The following is a 19,466-nucleotide window of genomic DNA, read 5'->3' as shown; positions in this document are numbered from 1 at the left end:
CCGGTGAGCGTGTGCCCCCTTGTGCTGCGGCGGCTTCGAGCTGGCGGGCAACGCGCAGCTCCGTGGCCGGCCCCGCTGACCTCAGGCCAGTGAGACACCCCTTACTCGGACTCACAGACATGGGGGAGCAGTGCCGTGAAGCACGTCCCGGGCACCCGGGAGGAAGCCGTGTCGGCCGTGGCCAGCCAAGGAGGTGGCCGGAGGGAGGGGACAGCGCCCGAGAAGCAGGAGCAGTCAGCGTGGCAGGAGCCCCCGGGGACAGGTGACGCACGGCCACAAAAGGGTCCCGGTGGAGATGCGTGGGCAGCAGCCCCGTGGAGTCCCTCACGTGGAACCCGGCCGACGGCGTTTCCAGGGAATTTGGTGGGCGCCCGGGGTCCCAGCAGAGGCCGCGTCACCGATCCCCCCGGGACCATGCCCGTGGCAGGCGTGTGGCCCCGGCCGTGAGTCGAGGGTCTCCCTGGTCATCACCAGGCGGGATAGCTGGGGCTGGACGGAACGCTAGCGACCCCAGGACCTTTCTTGGAAATTGTTTTAAACAGAGCCCTGACAGGTTTGTTTCCCTTTGCGTCTGTAGCCACTAGCGAGTTCAAACCTAAACCTGGGTTATCCCGGCTCCTGCATCACGGTGCTGCGTGCTGTGCTGGGATCGGGTGGCTGCGTGAGCTGTGCTCCAGCTGACCCTGAGGGTCCGCCTTCTCTGCCGGGCTCTCTGAGGGCTGGAAGTCTGCTCTTTCCCTGGGCGTCCTTGAACCCGGTTGCCCGTACCTGGGTAGCCGCCCCACCGTGATCAGGAGTCTCCGGGCTTGGTTGGGCCTCTCCCGGCAGAGGTGACCTCTGAGGCCCGGCCCGGAAGGGTTTCCAGCTCCAGTTTGGGAGCTGCCTGGTGAGGCCCGGACCCTCCTGGCTTTCCCGGGGACGACTCACCCCAGAGCGTTGGTCACCTACCCAGGCCGCTGCCCAGACCTCCAGGGAGTCAGCCCAATGAGTTGCGGCTGCTGACCCCCGCCCCGCCCTTCGGACTCACCTGTGTGCTCCTAGGAAAGAGCCAGAATACAGAAGGTCTGCAGCCTTGCAGTCTCCGGCCGACCCCCAAGCCCAGGTCTCCGGAGGAGGGCAGCATTCTTGCCAGGGTTGTCGAGAATCGAGGGGGATGGAGGTAAGAAAGTCCCGGGGGGCTTGGGAGGACTCGTTCGATTGCACAGCTTATTTGTAGGAAGGTTGGCGGGTCCTTTCCCAGGTGGATTTGACTCCAGCCGACCCCACCCCCCCACTGTCTGTTGGGGCTCTATGCTCGGACCTTGGATGTGGGCGCACGCACCCCTGGAAGGGTGTGGCCTCTCTTGAACTTGATGAGATCTAAATTTGGACTCAGCTTTAACATTAGCTGCTTGGCTAAGCCATGGCATGTTTGGGGGTTATTTTTAAGCCCTTCTGGAAATTTTGTTCTTCCCAGAAAGGTCTGAACCAGCCGTCCCAGGAGAACCTACGAACAGGCCCCCAAGTCCTCTCTCGGACCCTGGCAGCGTGTGGGTGGCAGGCACTCGGGCGGAGAGGCCCAGAAACGGCCAGGCCTTTCCTCCAGCTTCATTAGAACAGTTTTGATGTGTTAATGCTGCTTCGGAAGGTGCGGGAAGCGTTCCTGGCCCCGTCTCACACAGGAACCACGATGCAGATGATGTCGTGACCCCAGAGTATTTTTAGCTCCCTTCTCGCTCTTGGCCTGGGCCTGCGGGGACGTTGGGGACTCACGGGGACCTGGGACTGATACGGACCTTCCAGGCAGTACAGTCCACTTTATGTGTTTATTTAAAAGAAACAACAACAAAAACAGCCCCGGCCCTGCCTTCTCAGAAGCCTGATGTGTAGCTCCTGTGGGTCAGCTCGGGTGAGGTGCTCGGCCGCGCCAGGGCTCGTGACCCGCGACTCTGCCCGAGCAGATGGCGTTCATTACGACCTCCGCCGGAGCCGCCTCCCCTGGGGACCGTCCCCAACTGCTCTCCACCCCCCTCTGCAGTGGTACTTGATGTAGGAAGGAACCTCTGGTCTCAGTGCCTCCAAGTTTTATTCTTCCCACGTTCCCGCCCGCAGCCGTCACCCCCATGGCACATGCTGAGCCCCTGAGGCCCCCAGTTCCCCGAGTCCATCGGTCTGGAGACAGACCTTTGGCAGAAGACCGAAGGGAACGGGAAGCTAGGTCAGACGCGGAGAAGGTGATGCCATGCCCCATGGTCTTCCGGACCTTGCCACCACCCTTCAAAGGTAGGACCCAGGGCCCCTCCCCAGGAGCTGGGGTACAGTGAGGGTGATGCTCTGGGGGCCTCCCGGCAGACCCCGCAGCCAGGCCCAGGGACCTGCCTTCCGCCAGGCTCTGTCCCCACTGCAAAGTCCTGAGCTCTAAGCACAGGGTTGGGGCTTTAAGGCACTAAAGTTGGGGGGGGCGTGCTCACAGCAACAGCCCCGGACTGGTCTCCCTCAGGTCCTGGGCCCCCCTCTGCCCCCCTGGCTGTTCGTCTTCTCCCCGCTTTCCGTCAGTTCCCTCCAGGTCCCAGCGATGCCTCCCAGAAGCCACAACCCAGGCCTGGGGCCATATCTATGCCGGGCCTTTTGGGGTCTGGGATCCCACAGCCCAGCCTGGTGTCCAATTACAAGGAACCTTCCACCCTGTTTGCTTGGGGCGGGGCGGGGCGGGGGGGTGAATACTCTGCAACCTGCACTGTGTTTCGTTTTTTACACAGTTTTTGTAGCCCCCCCCCCCCGTTTCAGAGCCACCCCCTTGCTTGCCTGCTTCCAGGTGACCATGCTCCTCGGCTGTTGCAACCAGAGGTTTCTCTCCCCGCAGGCCCAGGGGCCCCCTGCTAGTGAAGCCGGCACCGGCCAACATGGGAGCACGCGGAAGGATTTCAGAGGCGGGAAGCAGAGTCTGACAGAAGTAAGCGGGGACAGTTGACCCCCGGGCAGCCGGCCCCCCACGGCCTCAACACTTGTTGGAACGAGTTGTCAACACCCCAGGCCCCTTGTGTCAGAACACCAAGGGTGACAGCAGGCAGAGGTGGTGTCGGGGACACAGCGTGAAGGCCTGAGGACAGGAAAGCTGTGAGTGTGAGAAGGCCCCACTCTGGGGGTGAGTGGGGGGTGGCGGTGGGGAGATGGGCACAGGGGTGGGGCCCCAGGAAGCCGCCAGCCGCCGTCCAGGCTGGGCCCGAGGACCCCCCGCAGGGGCCGGGGTGAGGGGGCAGGACGCAGGGCCCCACGCGATATTCCGCGCCGGGCCGACAGCGCCGGGCTGTGGGCCCCCGTCTAATTCCCCTCCTCCCGCCAGCGGCCGGGGGACGAGCCCGCCTTGGACGGCTTGCGCGCGCTCAGCTTCCTCCTCAGCGAGGAGAACGTGTCGCCCAGGACCCGGCGCAGCCCCGAGCCGTCTCGGCCGCAGCGCGGGTCCTGCCTGGGGGCCGGGAGCCGCCCCGTGAACATCTCCCACCCCGCCAGGGCCTCCACGGCGCCGTCCACCTGCGCCAGCTCCTCCTCCGTCACCTCCCGCTCCAGGGCCCGGATGCAGCGCTCCAGCCACCGTCCGTGCTCCCTGATGGCGTCCACGGCGGGGCCGCACCCAGGCGGGCTGTCCGGGACGGCCGGGGAGCCCAGCCCCTCCTCGGGCTCCGGCTCGGGGCCCGCGGAGAAGGTGTGGCTCCACATGTCGGGGGTCAGGGGCTCCGACCCGCTGTCGCAGCTCAGGCCCGAGTCGGCGCTGCAGGGCGGAGTCTCGTCCGAGGCGGACGGCGCCCCTGCATCCACGTCGGGCCGCGACCCGGCTCGAGTCCAGGCGTAAAGTCTCTGTGAGGGAGAGACACGGGCTGGAGGGAGAGACACGGGCTGGGTGTCCTGGGCCCCGTCCCTTACCTCGTCCACGCGCTGCCGGCCCCCGCGCCCGCCAGGCGCCGTGTGGGGCCAGCTCCGGGGCAGTTAAATTCTACCGAGTGTGCACTTGACCTCAGGCTGCCTTCACACCAATAAATACCCAAAACTCCTCACCTTGTCCGTTTCTACTTCGTTGTACCCTGGCTTCCGCGCTGGCGGACGCGCCCCCCCCCCCCCGGCCGTGTACTAGGATGGGAGACACCACCACTACGGACCACACCTCTGTCCCCAGCAGGCGTGCACCGGCACAGAGCGCTCCCGCTCCCGGCCGGCCCCTCTCCCACCCCCAGGTCACCTCCCAGAGAGTCCCCAGGAGCTGTCCCCGCGGCCCCGTCCTCCTCCACCAACTCGCAGGGGAGGCGCCACCCAGAGGCACAGCAGCTCCGGGGCGGAAGGTTGTGCCCAAAGACCAAGCCCCGGAAGGACGCGTGTGCCGAGCGCCCAGCTACCGCCAGAGCCGAGTCTCCCTTCGCCTGGCCGTCGCCGCCCCGGCAGCACGCTCGCCCCACCCCACCCCACCGCCGTGAGGACCCTCAGCGGGGCTGCCTGTGGGCTCCCCGCTCCAGGCGGGCAGGCCACTTCCTGGGGGCAGCTTGGGGGGGTCCTCCAAAACGTGGTCCCCGAGCCGCAGCACCCCTGGGAGCCTGTGACACAAGCAGGCCCTCCCCGTCCAGGGGCTGCGTGGCCAAGAAGCACACACCCCCTCCCCCCCACCCACGTCCCCGGAGCGTTTGCACCCCCCTCCCCCGCCAGCCACCCCGTCGCGGCCCGGGCTGCCTGCCTCTGGGGTTTTTCCCAGAACCGCAAACAGCTTCTGGCTTAAAACTTTGGTTTTCAAATTAGGCCAAAGCTCTTCGGTGGAGAGGCCTTGATAAACACCACCGGCCTCTGGAGGCTGAACTCAGAATCAAGTTGGAGTCCGCCGAGCGGGCTTCCCGCGGCGGAGGCTCCGCCCACAGGGCCCGCGCCGCGCCCCCGGCAGCTCCTCCAGCCGACAGCAGAGGGCAGCAGCGCCCGCGGCTCGCCCCAAACCCGGCAGGGCAGGACAGGACCGAGTCCAGAGCGTGGCTGCCCCCTGCCAGGCCCGCTCGGGTCTCCTCCCGCGTGGACCCCAACCACCGGAGCCGGACCCCAACCACCGGAGCCGGACCCCAACCACCGGAGCCGGCGACCCCGGCCGACGCAGGGGTGGCGTGGGTGGGCGCGCCCAGCACCCACCCACCGTTCAGAGCTGGTATTTACCATCCTTGCCTGAGAGGAGCCGGCCACCCCTTGTCCCCCCTGCGCCCCGACGGCCACGGCCACCGTTGCTGGGTGCGCGCCACGGGCCAGGCTCGGGCGCCACACGCTGCCCAGTAGAGCAGGAAGGTGCCTACCGGCAGGCACGCGGGTCTGTCTGCTCCCCTGGGGCTCTCACACCCGGGACCCAACTATCCTCTGCTCTCGGACTCCCGCGCGGGCCCCCAGACCAGGCGCTGGCCTGCTGCGGTCCCTGTCCCGGGGCCCCCCCTCAGAGCCGCTCACCTTGTACCTGTCGATGAGCTTGAAGCCCAGGACGTGCTGCAGCTTCCGCAGACAGATGGGACAGAGGTCCAGGGGCCGCCGCAGGGCCTCCTCCAGGCTGAGCGCCCCCTGCATGATGCAGCCCAGCCAGCGGCAGCTCCCCAGGCCCAGCAGGTGACAGAGCTCGTGGCAGGTGACCTGCGGGGGAAGGCCCGCCACTGACCTCGCAGCCGATCCCCGGGACGCCCCAGGCAGCCCCAGAGGGGCCTAAGGCCACCGGGAAGCGGTCCATCAGCCCTCCGCGTCCCGGTCCTGACTGCACAGGGCACAGGGGCATCAGACACCGGTTCAAATCTCTGCCGCTGCCCAGCCGAGTGACCTTAGGCAAAGGTCTTGGCAGCTCGGCCTTGGTTCCTACGCTCTCTACAGGGAAGCAGGGTCGTCCCGGTGAGGGCGGGACAGGGGACTCAGCGGCTGCCTGCTCACACCCCCGTGTCTGATCGCACATCCTTGGCACATTCCCCGAACTGGCCAGAGCCCCCAGTGCTTCTGCCCACTTCCTCCCTCCACCTGTGCGGTGACCCCTGCACCCTGGTCTCCACGCCCACCTTGCAGCACTGGGCCAGCCCCAGGGCGCTGAAGCACAGTGTCTGGCCTGGGTCCTGCACTGGTGTCTCAGGGCCGTCGGCTGCCGCCTGGACCGGGGCTGCCTCCGAGGCGCCAGGCCCCGGCTGCAGGAGCTCCCCCGAGAAACGGGCAAAGCTGCAAACGCCCACTTCTGGGGAGAGGTGGAGACACACGGGCTCGCGGGTCACCTCACCCGGGGGGCGCAGGAGCAGAGCCCCCCCCCCCACCCCACCCCTCAGGACGCACGGCTCCTGCAGGCCGGCCCCCCGGCAGCAGCCCAGGGCTGAGCAGGAAGGGCACGGCCGCACATTCGGGGGCAGCGGTTTCTGTCCGCGTGCGCGCATCGTCTTCCCCGGGACGGGCCCCGCAAGCTCGACCGAGGCGGGGGCTGCCGGGGCGGGGGCTCACCGTGCCCTGGCAGGAACTTGCCGAACGTGAAGCTCCAGGCCTCGCAGGGGTACAGGTCAGACAGCGTGAGGCCCAGCACACACAGCGCGTCGCCCGGCTTGCTGCTCTTCAGGAAAGACAGGATCCCGTCTGTGGGGACAGAGGAGCCACAGGGCTCAGTGCAATCCTGAGGGTCCCCAGAAAGAAGAGGCAGAGGGTCAGAGAGGTCTGAAGGTGCTGTGGTGGGTGGACAGAGACACGGGGCTCGGGGACCACGCCTGCAGCAGGACAGTGTCCTGAAGGCAGGGGACAAAGGCAGGGCCAGGAAGGTCCATGGCCAGGAGAGGGTCTCAGAGTGACAAACCTGCAGCCTGGGACACAGAAAGGGACATGCTACCGTTAGAAGGACACCTGTCCCAGCCAAGAGCTCCCTGTCAACCCTGAAACCTCAGTGCCAGCAGCTCCTGTCACACGCGTTGGGGATGGAGACCAGCCCTCCCGCCGAAGATAAACCAGATAAGCTGAGTGAAATACAAAACACGGCTTCTTAAAGCATCCAAGGTGGGAGCGGAGTTGGCCACAGGGGACCAAGCGCGTCTTGGGAGGCAAAGCAAGCTCTTCTACGTCTGATGACAATGGCAACTGGGTCACGGGGGTGCTCGTCCAGGCTCACGGGACCATTACACGCAAAACAGAGAATGTCAGTGCATGTGAATTATGCCTCGGTAAACAGGATTTAACAACAACAAAAAAAAATCCGAAACCTGATGGCAACTTAGATCCAGGGAGAGAACTGAAGCAGACTAGCTGAGACTGAGCCCCTTCAGAGACGAGGGAGGGTGGCAGACCCCGCTCCCAGGACCACGGACGGCCCAGAAAAGCTGTGTACCCACAGGGGCCTGGCAGAGGAAAAGCAGAGCCCCGCCCCCGGCACGAACCCAGCACGAATCACATCACCCCAGGCCACTAGATCTCCAAAGAGGTAAACTAAGCTTCCAAGTAGTGTGTCCAGCTAACGAGAAAAAACACCAAGACAGAAAGAACGGAAAGACCACGAGTTGGCCACCAGCACGCGCCAGACGGCGGAACCGAAAAGCACCTGCGTTTGTGGCTATCGACACTGAACTTAAATCTTAGCGGGAAACTGGTATTTTTAAGAAGTGACACTGCTGGGGGCACCTGGGTGGCTCCCTCGGTTGAGCGCCTGACGTCGGCTCAGGTCATGATCTCACGGTTCGTGAGTTCGAGCCCCGCGTGGGGCTCGGCGTGGGCAGCCTGTCAGTGTAGAGCCCACTTCACATCCTCTGTCCCCCTCTCTCTGCCCCTCCCCCACTGGTGCGCACGTGTTCTCTCAAAAAATAAAAATAAGAAACGTTAAAAAAAAATAGATTGCCGATTTGAGAAAGAACCCACCAGAAACGACAGAAATAGAAAGGGGAGAACTAAAATTAGGAACTCGATGTACCGGCTTCACAGCCCAAGGAGAGAAAAGGCACAGAGGTGGAGCTGGGGGGCCCTGCGTGGGGCTGGAGGAGGGGCCGGAGGGGTTTCCGCCAGCCACGGCTGGGCCACGGGGGCCCTCCAGCCCCAGCGCCATCCAAAGTGCCCAGTCCACTCCTGGGGCCTCCCTCGACCGGAGTCCGGGTGCCCCGCACATCGGAGCGCCTAAGGCCCATCTGTGCCCCGCGACCCGGCCGCTCTCCAGCTGCCAGTGACCTGGGGGCTGGTGGGGGCTGGACACGTGCAGGACAAAAGTCTAGAGGGGTGCCTTACAAGGCGGCAGGCGCCCGAGAAGGGCTTGCCTCCCCCACCCGTCATGCCCTGGGGTCCCCAGCGCACGCTGGGAGGGTCGTCTGGCCTCCAGACGGGGAAGGAGGCTGGTTTTAGCCTTGCTCTTCAAAAGCCTGGGGAATAGAGGTCCTCCCCCCGCAAAGAAACGGGGCAAGGATTCCTTCCTCCCGCCTTCTGCCTCGTGGAAAGGGCCCGCGCCCTCCCCCCCCCCCCACCCCCGCGCCCATCACCCACCCGTGTGGAGCTGGAGCCTGTCGGAGTCCTGGCTGGGACGTGAGGAGCAGTGTATGGACGCGGCCGCCACCGAGGGCAGGCACCGGACCTGCAAGCCCAGGAAGAAGGCCTCCGTGCAGTCGCGCAGGTACTCCAGCAGAGCGCCACCCGCCGGGCCCTCGCTCAGATCTGGGGGCGGGACGGCCCGTCAGCCGCCCCGCCCCCACCTGCGCCCCGCCCCCCCGCCGGCCGCAGCGGCCACCGGGCGCAGGAGGCCACCGTGGACCCGCCTTCACGGAAAGGAGAAAGCCGCAAGAAAGGGCAACGCCCCGATGAGAGAGGTCTGGAAGGTGGGGAGCCCCTCAGGGAGGGGCAGGGGGTCCCGGCCGGTGCCCAGAGTCCCCGAGGCTGAGGCTGGCCGGATGGCAGGAGCAGAGCGGGACACGGGAGGCGTGCGGGCGAGACGCCCCCGGGGCAGCCACACCAGACTGCTGCAGGAGGACAGCCCGGGGCGGGCAGCTGGCTGGCAAGGCAGAGCCCCAGGCCGCCTCAGGCCCCAAAACGCACATTAACAAGCGCCCACGCGTCTGCTCGTGAGGGCCTCGCAAGCGCCCGCGTGAGCTGCCGGCAGGGGACAGAACGAAGTGGACGGCTTGGGCGCTGTTTGCCGGACACAGCTCGAGCCAGGGGCGGCGGACGGGCCGCAAGGGGTTGGAGAACGAGGGTGGCCGCAGGCCTCTGGCCCCCTCAGCTCTGCTCGGGCCTGGTGGTCCTCCGCAAAGCCAGGCGCCACCCTCCCTGCCCTCACCGCGCGGACAGCCGGCCAGGCCCCTCGTCCGCCCCAGCCCTGGCCCAGCAGGCCTCGCGGAGAACCCTTACCCTCGCCAGGCCCGACCGGCCTCGGGCTCAACTAGGCCTGAGTTCAAACCCCACCTGTGCCCATGGCCAGCTCGGCGTCCGGGGCAGGTCAGGGCTGGGAGGAACGCAGTCTCTGGAGGGCCCCCGGCACAGCGCCTGGGGCGGCACACCCCACGCGCAACAGGGGAGGGGTGACGCGGCCGCAAAGGCCCCACGGCCCCTGGCTTCCGGAGCGGTGTCTGAGCTGGGCGGGCGGAGAGCCGGGTCCCAGCGGGGGCCTCCCCGCCCGGCCCGGAGCCCAGACACCCTGCCTTGTGCGAGACTCAGACTCCGGCTCCCCAGCGGGGCGCGGCTGGCCCCACGATGCCCACCCGCTGCGGGCCCGGCGCCCCAGGGTACGCGGCCCCCCACCTCGTACCGATGGGCTGCAGGTAGATGTGCTTCCGGGCAGGGCTCTGCCTCCGGGGCGGCAGGGAGGCGTGGAAGGTCTGGAAGTCCTCGGGGGCCTCGGGACGGCTGAGGAGCCAGTCGAAGGCCGTGTGGATGAGCAGCGTGCAGAAGAGGGTCCTCTGGGGGTTGTAGGCCTCGGCCAGGAACAGCCTCTCCGCAGGGGTGAAGGCAGACGCGTAGAGACGCCGCAGGGCCGGGTCGCTGGACACCAGCGCCTCCTTCAGGGCCCGCGGGCCGAAGCTGAACTCCTGGGCCGGCCTGCACTGCAGCATGGCGGGCCCGGCCGCTCCGGGGAGCCCCCGCTGTTGCCCATGAACCCCACAGGGGACAGCCACGATCTCTTCCGGAGCCTTCCTGCGGGCCGATCAGAACGGCCGAAGGCTCCCCACAGCCGGACGCTGAGCCAAGGGCCCCTCCCGGTGTCGGGCCTCCTCGGTGACCGCAGGGGGTGGCTCGGACGCCTCCAGGCCCGGCAGCGCCCTGGGGAGGGGGACACGCACACTGAGAACAGGGGCCGGGTCTCTGAGGCAGGAGGAGCAGAAGGACATTTTCTCTGGCCGCTGCACAGGCACCAGCGCCCAGCTCGGGGAAGGGTCCTACTCCCCCACCCCCAGTGGGGAGCTTGTTTCCATGGAGCCCCGGTGCCCACTCCCACGGACTCGCCCTCAGATGGGAGGGGGCACCCGGGAAGGACAGCTATGCCACTGTTGTGGGAGCCCCTGCAGAGCCCGAGGGGGCACCCCCAAGAAGGCAACCAGCTGTTCCCGTCCTTTTGTGATGGCCAAGTGCAGCCCATCGCCAGGGGCCCCACAGTGCCTCCTTGTCCCACCTATAAGCCCTCCTCGCGGGGCCCCGCCTGCCTGAGGACGAGCACCAGACCCCTGACTCGCCAGGCCAGCTGGAAGCAGGCGAGAGCACGTGGGAGACAGGCAGCCCCCAGATCCAGAAGGTTCCCAGCACACGTGCCAACCACAGAAGGCTATAAATAGGGAGATGTGACCGTGCAACAAAGAGCGCTTTGAGGGCTGGGACAGACCGGCGGGAGAGGACACGCCTGGGGGGTGGGGGGGGGGGGGGGACAGACGGGTCCAGAGAACCGGACAAAGTCAGTTCACAAAGTGGAGTTTTCCTTCCGCATTACAGGGAAGACTAAGAGGTCCGTGCCCCTCAGAGACGACGCCCCCTCGGCCACCATACGCACCCCAAAAAGCTAGGCCGCCACCGGCAGATGAGTAGAGCAGGGAGGTCACGAGGAAAGAAGCCAGAAGCCGGAGAAAAGGCACACAAGTAAGAGAACAAGGCGAACCAGAAGCACAGAGAATGGTAGCATCTTCATTTAGAGCCAAGCCTGCTCTTCGGGGTGGGGGTGGGGTGGGGTGGGGGTGGGGCGGGGCGAGGAGAGACCGGCCCTGCCGCGGGGTGGGGGTCCTAGCTGCAAACACAGCACCGCGGGCAGAGTGAGGACCTGAGCCCCACTCCCTGCAGCTGACCCCGAGTTGAAACGTGAAAGTTCGGAGCGCTCACACGGACACATACGTGTGTGTGTGTGTGTGTGTGTGTGTGTGTGTGTGTGTGCGCGCGCGCATCCGTGTAAATACACATGCGCAGGGGCGCCTGAGTGGCTCAGTCGGTTAAGCGGCCGACTTCGGCTCAGGTCGTGATCTCGCGGTCCGTGAGTTCGAGCCCCGCGTCGGGCTCTGGGCTGACAGCTCAGAGCCTGGAGCCTGCTTCCGATTCTGTGTCTCCCTCTCTCTCTGACCCTCCCCTGTTCATGCTCTCTCTCTGTCTCAAAAATAAATAAACGTTAAAAAAAAAAAAAATTTAAATATACATGCGCACGTACATATACATGCATCCAAATTCCGTCATCCATACGTTTTCCTCTGGAAAATTATATCGAGTTTTTCCAGAGGAAATTACGTACACACAGGCGGATGTATACACAGATATATTCCCCAGAGTTACGAGGGAGGGTGGGGGCTGGGCCTGAATGCCCGCAGAGAGCTCTAGGTTTTCCTTTCTGCAGATCCTTCTCACAAATCTAAGCTGCCGGTGCGGTGCAATCCTACCTCCTCCAGACTTAGTATATTACCAGCATCTTCCCAAATCCTTACACATTCTATTGTAAAAATGCCGTTTTTAACGGCTTCCCAAAAACACCATGATGAACATCTTCCTACCAAAGTCTGAGTTTCTCTTTCCCCAGGACAGATGCCCAGAAGAAAAGATACCACGTGGGGGTGGTTAAGGGGGTCCCGATCTGCACCGCCCACCTGCTTTCCAGAAAGGTCATGACAACTTACAACCCCAACAGCCGCTGACGTTCTAACTAGTCAGCAGCAAATAAAAACCACCAAAGGTGGGGGCGCCTGGGTCGCTCATTCGGTTGAGCGTCTGACTCTCGATTTGGGCTCAGGTCGTGGTCCCGGGGTCGCGGGATCGAGCCTCACGTCGGGCTCTGGGCCCGGTCCCCATCACGCGGAGCCCCGCCTCTCAGGAGCCCCTGTCCAGGCCCCAGTCCGCACCACCAGACTCCAGGGCAACACCGGGAGTTTGCACCAGGATGAAGAATGGGGCCTGGGCTGTAGGGGGAAAAAACATCCGATGCAAACCCATGGGCCAACTCTTGGGGGGGACGGGGCCACGGCGGGAGGGGGGCAGGTTCTCCAAGAGGCCAGAAAACGTGTGGAGGACCTAGCGAGGACAGACCCTGTGCACCACAGGGACCCAGGAGAGAACACCTGCACTTCCGAATGGGGCCCGGGAGGGGCACATACACCGGCAAGTTCCTTCTGTCCTTGGCTCCCTCGTTCCCTCGGCAGTCCCCGAGCACCTGCTCATCCGTGGTGCTTGGCCGACCCCCCTGGACTAAACAGGCACAGGTCTCTGACCTTAGGGAGCTTCGATTCTAGAAATGTGTAACAGACAATAAGAGGCGATAAACATAAAAGTACATACTGTCTACACAGTGTGAGAAGGGGATCAAGGGCCTGGAAGAAAAGGCTAATCCTAACCCTAACCCTAACCCTAACCCTGACATGGTGAGGTCCGAGCAGCCTGGAAGGTCTGGGGCGAGTGTCCCAAGCAGAGAAGCAGGTGCAAAGGACCCGTGGGTGGCTTCAGGGGCAGTGAGGAGACAGCATGGCGGGAGTGGGGGCGGGAAGACCGGCCACATCACGCAGCACAGGGAAGGCTGTGTCTACAACTCTGGCCTCATCCCGAGGGGGGACCGGGGGGCCCGTGTGCGTACCACCCGTCTCGTCCCAGAGGCCAGGCGTCCAGCCTTCAGAGCGGGCTGTGAGCTCCTGGCGGTCCAGGCCCCCGGGGGCAGAGAGCCATTCAGGGAACCTTGACTCGGGAGCGCCCTCAATGCCAGCCCGAGCTCCGCGATGAACTTGGCCCTCTGCCCTCCCACCCCGTCGTGCCGCAGTGTCCTCCCCGGCACGGCGGGCCTGGCGGCAGCTGCCCGCCTCACCCAGAGCATGGCTGCACGTAGCGGGAGGAGGAGAACCACCGGGTCCCGCCCGGCTGCCGCCCTGAGCACCTGACCCCGTGGGCACCTCGCGGCCTATTTCTGGGCGGGGCTCCCGTGGCTCTGCGTCTGCGCCCTCGGCTCTCCCAGACCCGCGCGCGGCGCCCCCAGCTTGAGCAAGGGGCTTTCCCGCCAGCAGCCACCCCCAGACGGTCCCCTGAGCGGCCCAGCCGCATCGGGCTCACCAGGCCGAGAGCTGCCTAGAAACGGGTTCGGGACGCGCGGGAAGGTCTGTGTCACGGCCTTCACGGGTAGCCCCCACCGGCCCCGGTCAACACCCGCCCCCCACGCCCGCTCCCCTGCCCCCCAGCGCCTCAGTCCCGCAAACCCAAGATTGCTTTTGACCCAACACCTCGTCTGAACCCACGGCTGCCGGCCTTCACCCATCCCAGAAGCCAAGGACACGGGCTCAGAGAGGGGAAGCCACCTGCCCAGGGACACACAGCTACACGGACTCAGAGGAGGCGCTCCTGACCTCGGGTACACCGCCCCTCGCTCTGGGCCTCATCCACAGGGCCTCCTCCGCCCTCAAAGGGGCCTCCGGCAGCGTCGCTCCCGTGTCACCGTGTCACCCGTCGACTCCTCGGGGCCTCGAGCCGACACGCCCCCAGCCCGCCTCTCTGTGCCAGAAATTCCAGGGCCCTGCCGCTCCTTCCCACGTGGGACCGGGAACCTCGGGCTCCCCTCGCCATCCCAAGAGATCCCAGTCACGCGGCACACGAGGGCCCCGGGGGCCAAAGGCCCGGGACACACGGCCGCTGTTTCCCAAGGAGGCTGGAGGGGCCGGGGCGCAGCCCGTGTCTCACCCCTGCAGCCCCTGCACCGGAAGAGTGGCAGGGACCACGGGAGCTTTCGTGCACGGCGGCACAGCTCTCAAGGCGCCCCAGGCCTAAAGTTAAAACTCAGACGCGTGCGACACGAGGACAGAATCCTGCCCCCCATACAACCCTCCACACCCACACCTCTATGCCCCCACCCACAACACAACCCCGTTACAAACCCCACACCCACACCCCTATGCCCCCACTCACAACACAACCCCATAACAAACCCCCACACCCACCCCCCACACCCCTAAACCCCCCCGCACCCACACCCTCCCATAAACCCCCACACACCCACCCCCCACTCCCCCCACACACACCCTCCCATACAACCACCCCACACCCACCCGCAACACCCCTACACCCCCCCGCACCCACACCCTCCCGTAAAAACCCCCCATACCACCCTCCACACCCCTACATCCCCCCACACACACATCACACCACTATCTAGGGACAAACCCCCCACAAACACACGCCAACACACCCCCACACACCCTCCCATACAACCCCCCCATACCACCCCCCACACCCTCCAATACAAACCCCCATACCCTTACACCCCCCCCACAAACCCACATCCTCCCAAAAAACTCCTCCATACACCCCCCACACCCCTACATCCCCCCCCCCCCACACCACACCACTACCCAGGGACAAACCCCCCCACACCCACACTCCCGTAAAACCCCCGCACACCCCCCCCACACACCCTCCCATACAACACCCCTACACCCACCCCCCCCACCCCTACACCCCCCCACACCCACACCCTCCCATACAACCCCCCACACACCCAACACACACACACCCCAGTACAAACCCCCCCACCCCTACACCCCCCCACACCCACCCCCACACCCCCCCACACACCCATACCCTCCCATAAAACCCCCCATTCCACCCCCCACACCCCTACATCCCCCACACACACCATACCCACACCCCTACACCCCCCCACACACACACCCTCCCATACAACCCCCCCACACCCACCCCCCACCCCTACACCCCCCCCACACCCACACCCACACCCACACCCTCCCATACAACCCCCCACACCCCTACACCCCCCCACACACACACCACACCCCCAGTACAAACCCCCCACACCTACACCCCTACTCCCCCCACACCCTCCCATACAACCCCCCACACACCCAACACACACACACCCCATACCCCCAACCCCCCTCCCACACACACCCACAGCCCACCCCACCCTACCCCCACACGCCCCTCCACACACCCACACCGTCATGTGGTCTCTGGAAAAGCCACCTACTCGAGGAAACAGCAAATCACAGGTCAACAGTGTTATTGTGAGAACAATCTTAACCTCATGGGTTCCCCATAGGGCCCCAGGATACACTTTGAGAACCAGTTTTCTCTGATTCCTCCTGCCTGAGACACGTCACACCCACCGTGGTGCTCAGAGCACCCACAGGGGATACGGGTCCAGTGACAGTCAGCAGAGCCCCACGTGCCCTGCCCTGAGCAGGGCCCCTGGCCCAGCAGCCACCCGGGGCCCAAAGAGCCTGGGAGACAGGGCCACACCGGCCCTGCCCGGCCCGGCTCCAGCTGGGGTGCGAGGGTGTTTAATTCTCTGCGGGGCCCGGACGCGGACACATGTCTGCCCAGACAGCATTTCCTCTCGAGACCCCCGTGTGGCCGCATCCACCTTCCTGGGTCCCTGGGGGAAGCCCCTCCCTCCCTCCCCCACAGGGTCCCATCCGAGCCGCACTGGCCTGTGAGGTGTCCGATGGGGCCACACGGCTGGACGGCGGCCAGCTCTGGGTTCAAAGCCAGCCCTCGAGATGCAGCCCGAACTCTTAGGCACCGACAGTTCCCGAAGCAGAGGGGGGTGGGACCGTAGACACAGGGTGGGACCCGTCCCCTCCCAAAGGCTGTTAGCACTGAGGCCTTGCCCGACCTTTCAGGCCGCTTCCCCCACCACCGGGGCGCCCAATGACCCCCTCGCCTGGCGTCAGTGTCGCCCAGAGGCTGGGAAAGGGCCTGGTACAAGCCAATTCCTCCCGCGGGTGGGGGGGTAGGTCTGCCAGCCGGAAGGGCAGGCTCACTGCCGGGGAGGGAGGGCAGGCTGCCCAACCCCAGGGTCCCGGCACCTGCTCCCGCGTCTGCCTGGACAGACGCCCCGTCTCCGGGCAAGAAAGCACGCTCTGATTCTTGTCATTCTGAGGGCGCTTTGCAAAACCTCCGGCAGCTGCACGAGCTGCGGGCCCCAACCTTCAGTGCAGGTGGAGCGGCCCGCAGAGACACGTGTCAGGGGTCGGCTCCCGCTTCTCAGAAGGCTTGGGTTTGGGGGGGGGAGCAGGGCTTAGACGGGGTGGGGGGGGGGCTGTGTCTGCGCCCGGCTTCCTGTTACATGGGCCCTCCCCGGAGGGCCCTAACTTGGACTCCAGACCCCCTTCCCTTCGCGTGACCCAGGCAGGCGGGGGTCCCCGCCCTCCGCCCGGATCCGGGCCGCACGCTTAACTTTGGCGTCTCTAAGTAACCCTCCCCTCCCCCCTTCTCTCCTCTGAACGCGCTGCCTCATCTCCCGGGTGTGCGCAGCCGGCCAGCCTCCTTCTCCACCAGCCCCGCCCCGCCCGAGGAGCAGGAGCGCGGTCCTCCCGGAGGAGGGGAGGTTCTCCGGGCCGGCGCGCTCCCTTTCCACCCTCGACCCCGCCTTCCCGTTGCATGTTTGCTTGCACCGGTGACGGCCGGCGGCCCAGAGTCCGGGCCACCCTGCCGCGGGGCGCGGAAGGCCGGGAAGGGTCTCCCGGCCCCTTCCCTCCCCAGACCCGCCGCGCGGCAGGGCGTCCCCTCTGCGGGGCTGGCGCGGAGCACGGAGTACGACCTGCACCAGGCCCTCCGGGAGCGCTGCGCCCACACCCCCGCTCCTGGCCCGGGGGACCTTTGGTTCCCCTCCCTCCCCACCCCCTCCACCCCCTGCCGAGCGGGAGCGCGCCCGCCACCGCGGCGTCCTCCGGGCTTGCGCGACCCGACCGGCGCCGCAGCGCGGCCGGGGCATTCCCACCCGACACTGCACCCTGGGCTCCCGGCCACCCGGCACGGCGGTCCCCTCCCGGTCCCCGCGTCCCGGCCTCCCCACCGCGCCTCCGTGCCCCGTAAGCGCCGCCCCCCTACCTCGCAGCCCCGCGCCCTCGGGAGCCGGCGCACGCAGCCGGCCGAGGGCAGCGTGGGCACTTGTCGTGGGCCACGGAAATCAAGGAGGTCCCAGCATGACGTCAGCACAGGGGCCGGGACCGAGGTGGGACCGGGGGCCGGGCCGGGCCGGGCCGGGAGGAAGCCGCTCCCGCCGCGGGCACCACACACGCACCCGCCCCCCCCCCCCCCCCCCCGCCTCGCCGCCGTCTTACCCTCCGCGGGGGCCACCAGGGGGCGGGAGGCTGGCAGCGGCGAACGACTCCCGGGCACGGCCACCGACCTGCCGCCGAGTTCCGCCGAGCACGCGTGGGACGCCCGCGCTCCCAGAAATACCCGGGGGCGGCGGGGGAGGAGCGGCACAGGTGAGGGAGGTGAGGCGGCGGGCCAGGTGGGGCCCAGGTGGGGCCCAGGTGGGGCGGCCGGCGGCTCTCAGGCAGGCCAGTTCCGTCGCCGCGGCCCCAGGACCTTCCCCTTCACGCGGCAGGTCCGCCTGGAGGGACCTAACGAGTCTTCAGGACTTTTCTGGGCGGGGGAGCGGTTCCCTGGATGCTCGGCCTTTATTCTCTCTTGCCGACCTCTTCACGAGCCTGACAGGTAACGCTTCTTTTTGCGCCCATTTTATGGACGGAAAACCGAGGCGTGGGCAGGGGAGGCGACTGGCCCAGGCGGCAGAGCCGGGCTCGCGTCAACCCCGAGCGGCCGGGCCCCGGCGCCCGGCTCCCGGCTCAGGGCGCTCGGTCGGGAGTGGGGGCGCTGGGACCCCTCGAGTCCCGGGAGAATGCAGGTGGCCGGCGCCCCGGAGACGAAAGGGAGACGAAAGGGAGGGCGGCGGGGACCCCGCTGCTCCCCGGGAGAACGGCATCCTCGGCGCTGTGGTCCCGCCAGTCCGGCCACCACGGCTGAGCAGTTGCCACGCGTCCTCCCTGGGGAACTGGTTTGCGGCGCGCAGCTCCCGGGAGGCCACGGCCACGGGCCGTCCCCACCCGGCAGGCGGCCCCCGCGAAGCTGGAGGAGAGGTCCCTCAGCCGTCGCCGGATCGTCCTTGCCCCAGCCTCGCCGGGCCTCCCCCGAGCCCCGTCACCCTGCTGGGCTGCAGAGAAGCCTTCAGGAGACGCGGCAGGCGGGGCTCGCCGGCCTCTGCACTTTTTCGGCACACTTCTCGGGCCACTGCTAACGGTTTGCTCTGCCTTCTCTTCTGTAGCTCAGCATGGGGACCCAAAGTGGCACAGGACCCTGTCCTGAGTGGCCCCCACTCCTTTTTTTTTTTTTTTAATTTTCTTAATGTTTATTTTTGAAACAGAGAGAGTGCAGCGGGGGGACGGACGGACGGACGGTGGGGGCGGGGGGCGGGGGACACAGGATCCGAAGCAGGCTCGAGGCTCTGAGCTGTCAGCACAGAGCCCGACGCGGGGCTCGAACTCACAAACCGCGAGATCATGACCTGAGCCGAATTCGGACGGTTAACCGACCGAGCCACCCAGGCGCCCCAAGTTGTCCCCACTCCTGATAGAGAATACAGCTCAGGTCACAGGCTCCGTAGCCTTTCCTGCACCCCCGACACAGCTCCTCTTCCAAGCCCAGCCCCGGGACTCGGGTGCAGAAGGGGGCATGGTCTGGACACGCGGCAGGGCCGGCCCTGAGTGGGCCTTAGGGGACTTCCACCATCCGCCCCCCAAGAGCTTTGACGGAGGATGGGTCCTGTCTGGAGGATTCTGTAATAAAACTCCCAAAAAGGCCAGCGAGGTGTAAGGACCGTGTGCGGGACTGGCGGCCACCCGAGCACAGAGCCAGTGGTCAAACGTCTGGACTCCCTGCTGGGGCTGCCGGACCGAACTTTCTCCTCACCTGCGGGACGGAGAGGCCAGGGACCCGGTCTGCATAGGGCAGGGCGTGGGGGTTATGTCACCTGCAGAGTGCTGGTCGGATGGGGCCACTGGGACGGTCATTTGAACCTCCGCATGTGCAGCCCCTGCGGGGGACGAGACACGCTGAATGTCCACCTGGGGGCGTGGGCCCTCAGGTGCCAGACCAGGGGCTGGATTGTGCGGTCACCTCATGTAATGCTTATGCCAACCCAGGGGGGGAAGGAAGTACTGTCGTCCCATCCTACAGATGGGAAAACGGAGGCTCGGGAGCCCAGAAGTGGTCCCCAAGACAGAAACGGAGGTCCGTGTGGCTCCAAAGACGCACCA

The 19,466-nt window shown here is 66.3% G+C and overlaps 1 protein-coding gene and 1 long non-coding RNA gene across 3 annotated transcripts; one reads left to right on the top strand and one right to left on the bottom strand.

Moving 5' to 3' along the window:
• The first annotated feature begins 1,697 nt into the window (after positions 1-1,697).
• Positions 1,698-3,592, top strand: LOC122210042. The gene is made up of 3 exons (XR_006197880.1): positions 1,698-2,262; positions 2,843-3,096; positions 3,323-3,592. It is a non-coding gene; the product is annotated as an uncharacterized LOC122210042 (long non-coding RNA).
• Positions 3,089-10,019, bottom strand: AMZ1 (archaelysin family metallopeptidase 1). Of its 2 annotated transcripts, none has more exons than XM_042922451.1 (6): positions 9,716-10,019; positions 8,461-8,628; positions 6,457-6,585; positions 6,030-6,199; positions 5,443-5,619; positions 3,089-3,834 (listed from the first exon to the last, which is right to left on the bottom strand). In XM_042922451.1, the coding sequence occupies exons 1-6, from the start codon at positions 10,017-10,019 to the stop codon at positions 3,301-3,303; spliced, it is 1,482 nt and encodes a 493-aa protein (XP_042778385.1). In that variant the 3' UTR covers positions 3,089-3,300. The 2 variants fall into 2 exon arrangements, with proteins under 2 accessions (XP_042778385.1, XP_042778386.1); XM_042922452.1 differs by having other exon boundaries at positions 5,443-5,550.
• Between the last annotated feature and the right edge of the window lie 9,447 nt (positions 10,020-19,466).

The sequence above is a fragment of the Panthera leo genome, chromosome E3 (assembly GCF_018350215.1).
Source record: "Panthera leo isolate Ple1 chromosome E3, P.leo_Ple1_pat1.1, whole genome shotgun sequence".
In the NCBI taxonomy this organism is placed as follows: domain Eukaryota; kingdom Metazoa; phylum Chordata; class Mammalia; order Carnivora; family Felidae; genus Panthera; species Panthera leo.
Note: the sequence above shows the minus strand (reverse complement) of the source record. Positions and strands in the feature narration are given on the sequence as shown.

What these genes read in the sequence shown, in the direction of transcription:
- AMZ1 (XM_042922451.1), bottom strand. Translation starts at nt 10,019, where the DNA reads ATGCTGCAGTGCAGGCCGGCCCAGGAGTTCAGCTTCGGCCCGCGGGCC. An exon ending in CAAGTTCCTGCCAGGGCACG is followed by an intron (nt 6,200 to 6,456) that starts GTGAGCCCCCGC and finishes ACCTCTCCCCAG; the next exon opens with AAGTGGGCGTTTGCAGCTTT. An exon ending in GGCTGGCCCAGTGCTGCAAG is followed by an intron (nt 5,620 to 6,029) that starts GTGGGCGTGGAG and finishes CTTCCCCCGCAG; the next exon opens with GTCACCTGCCACGAGCTCTG.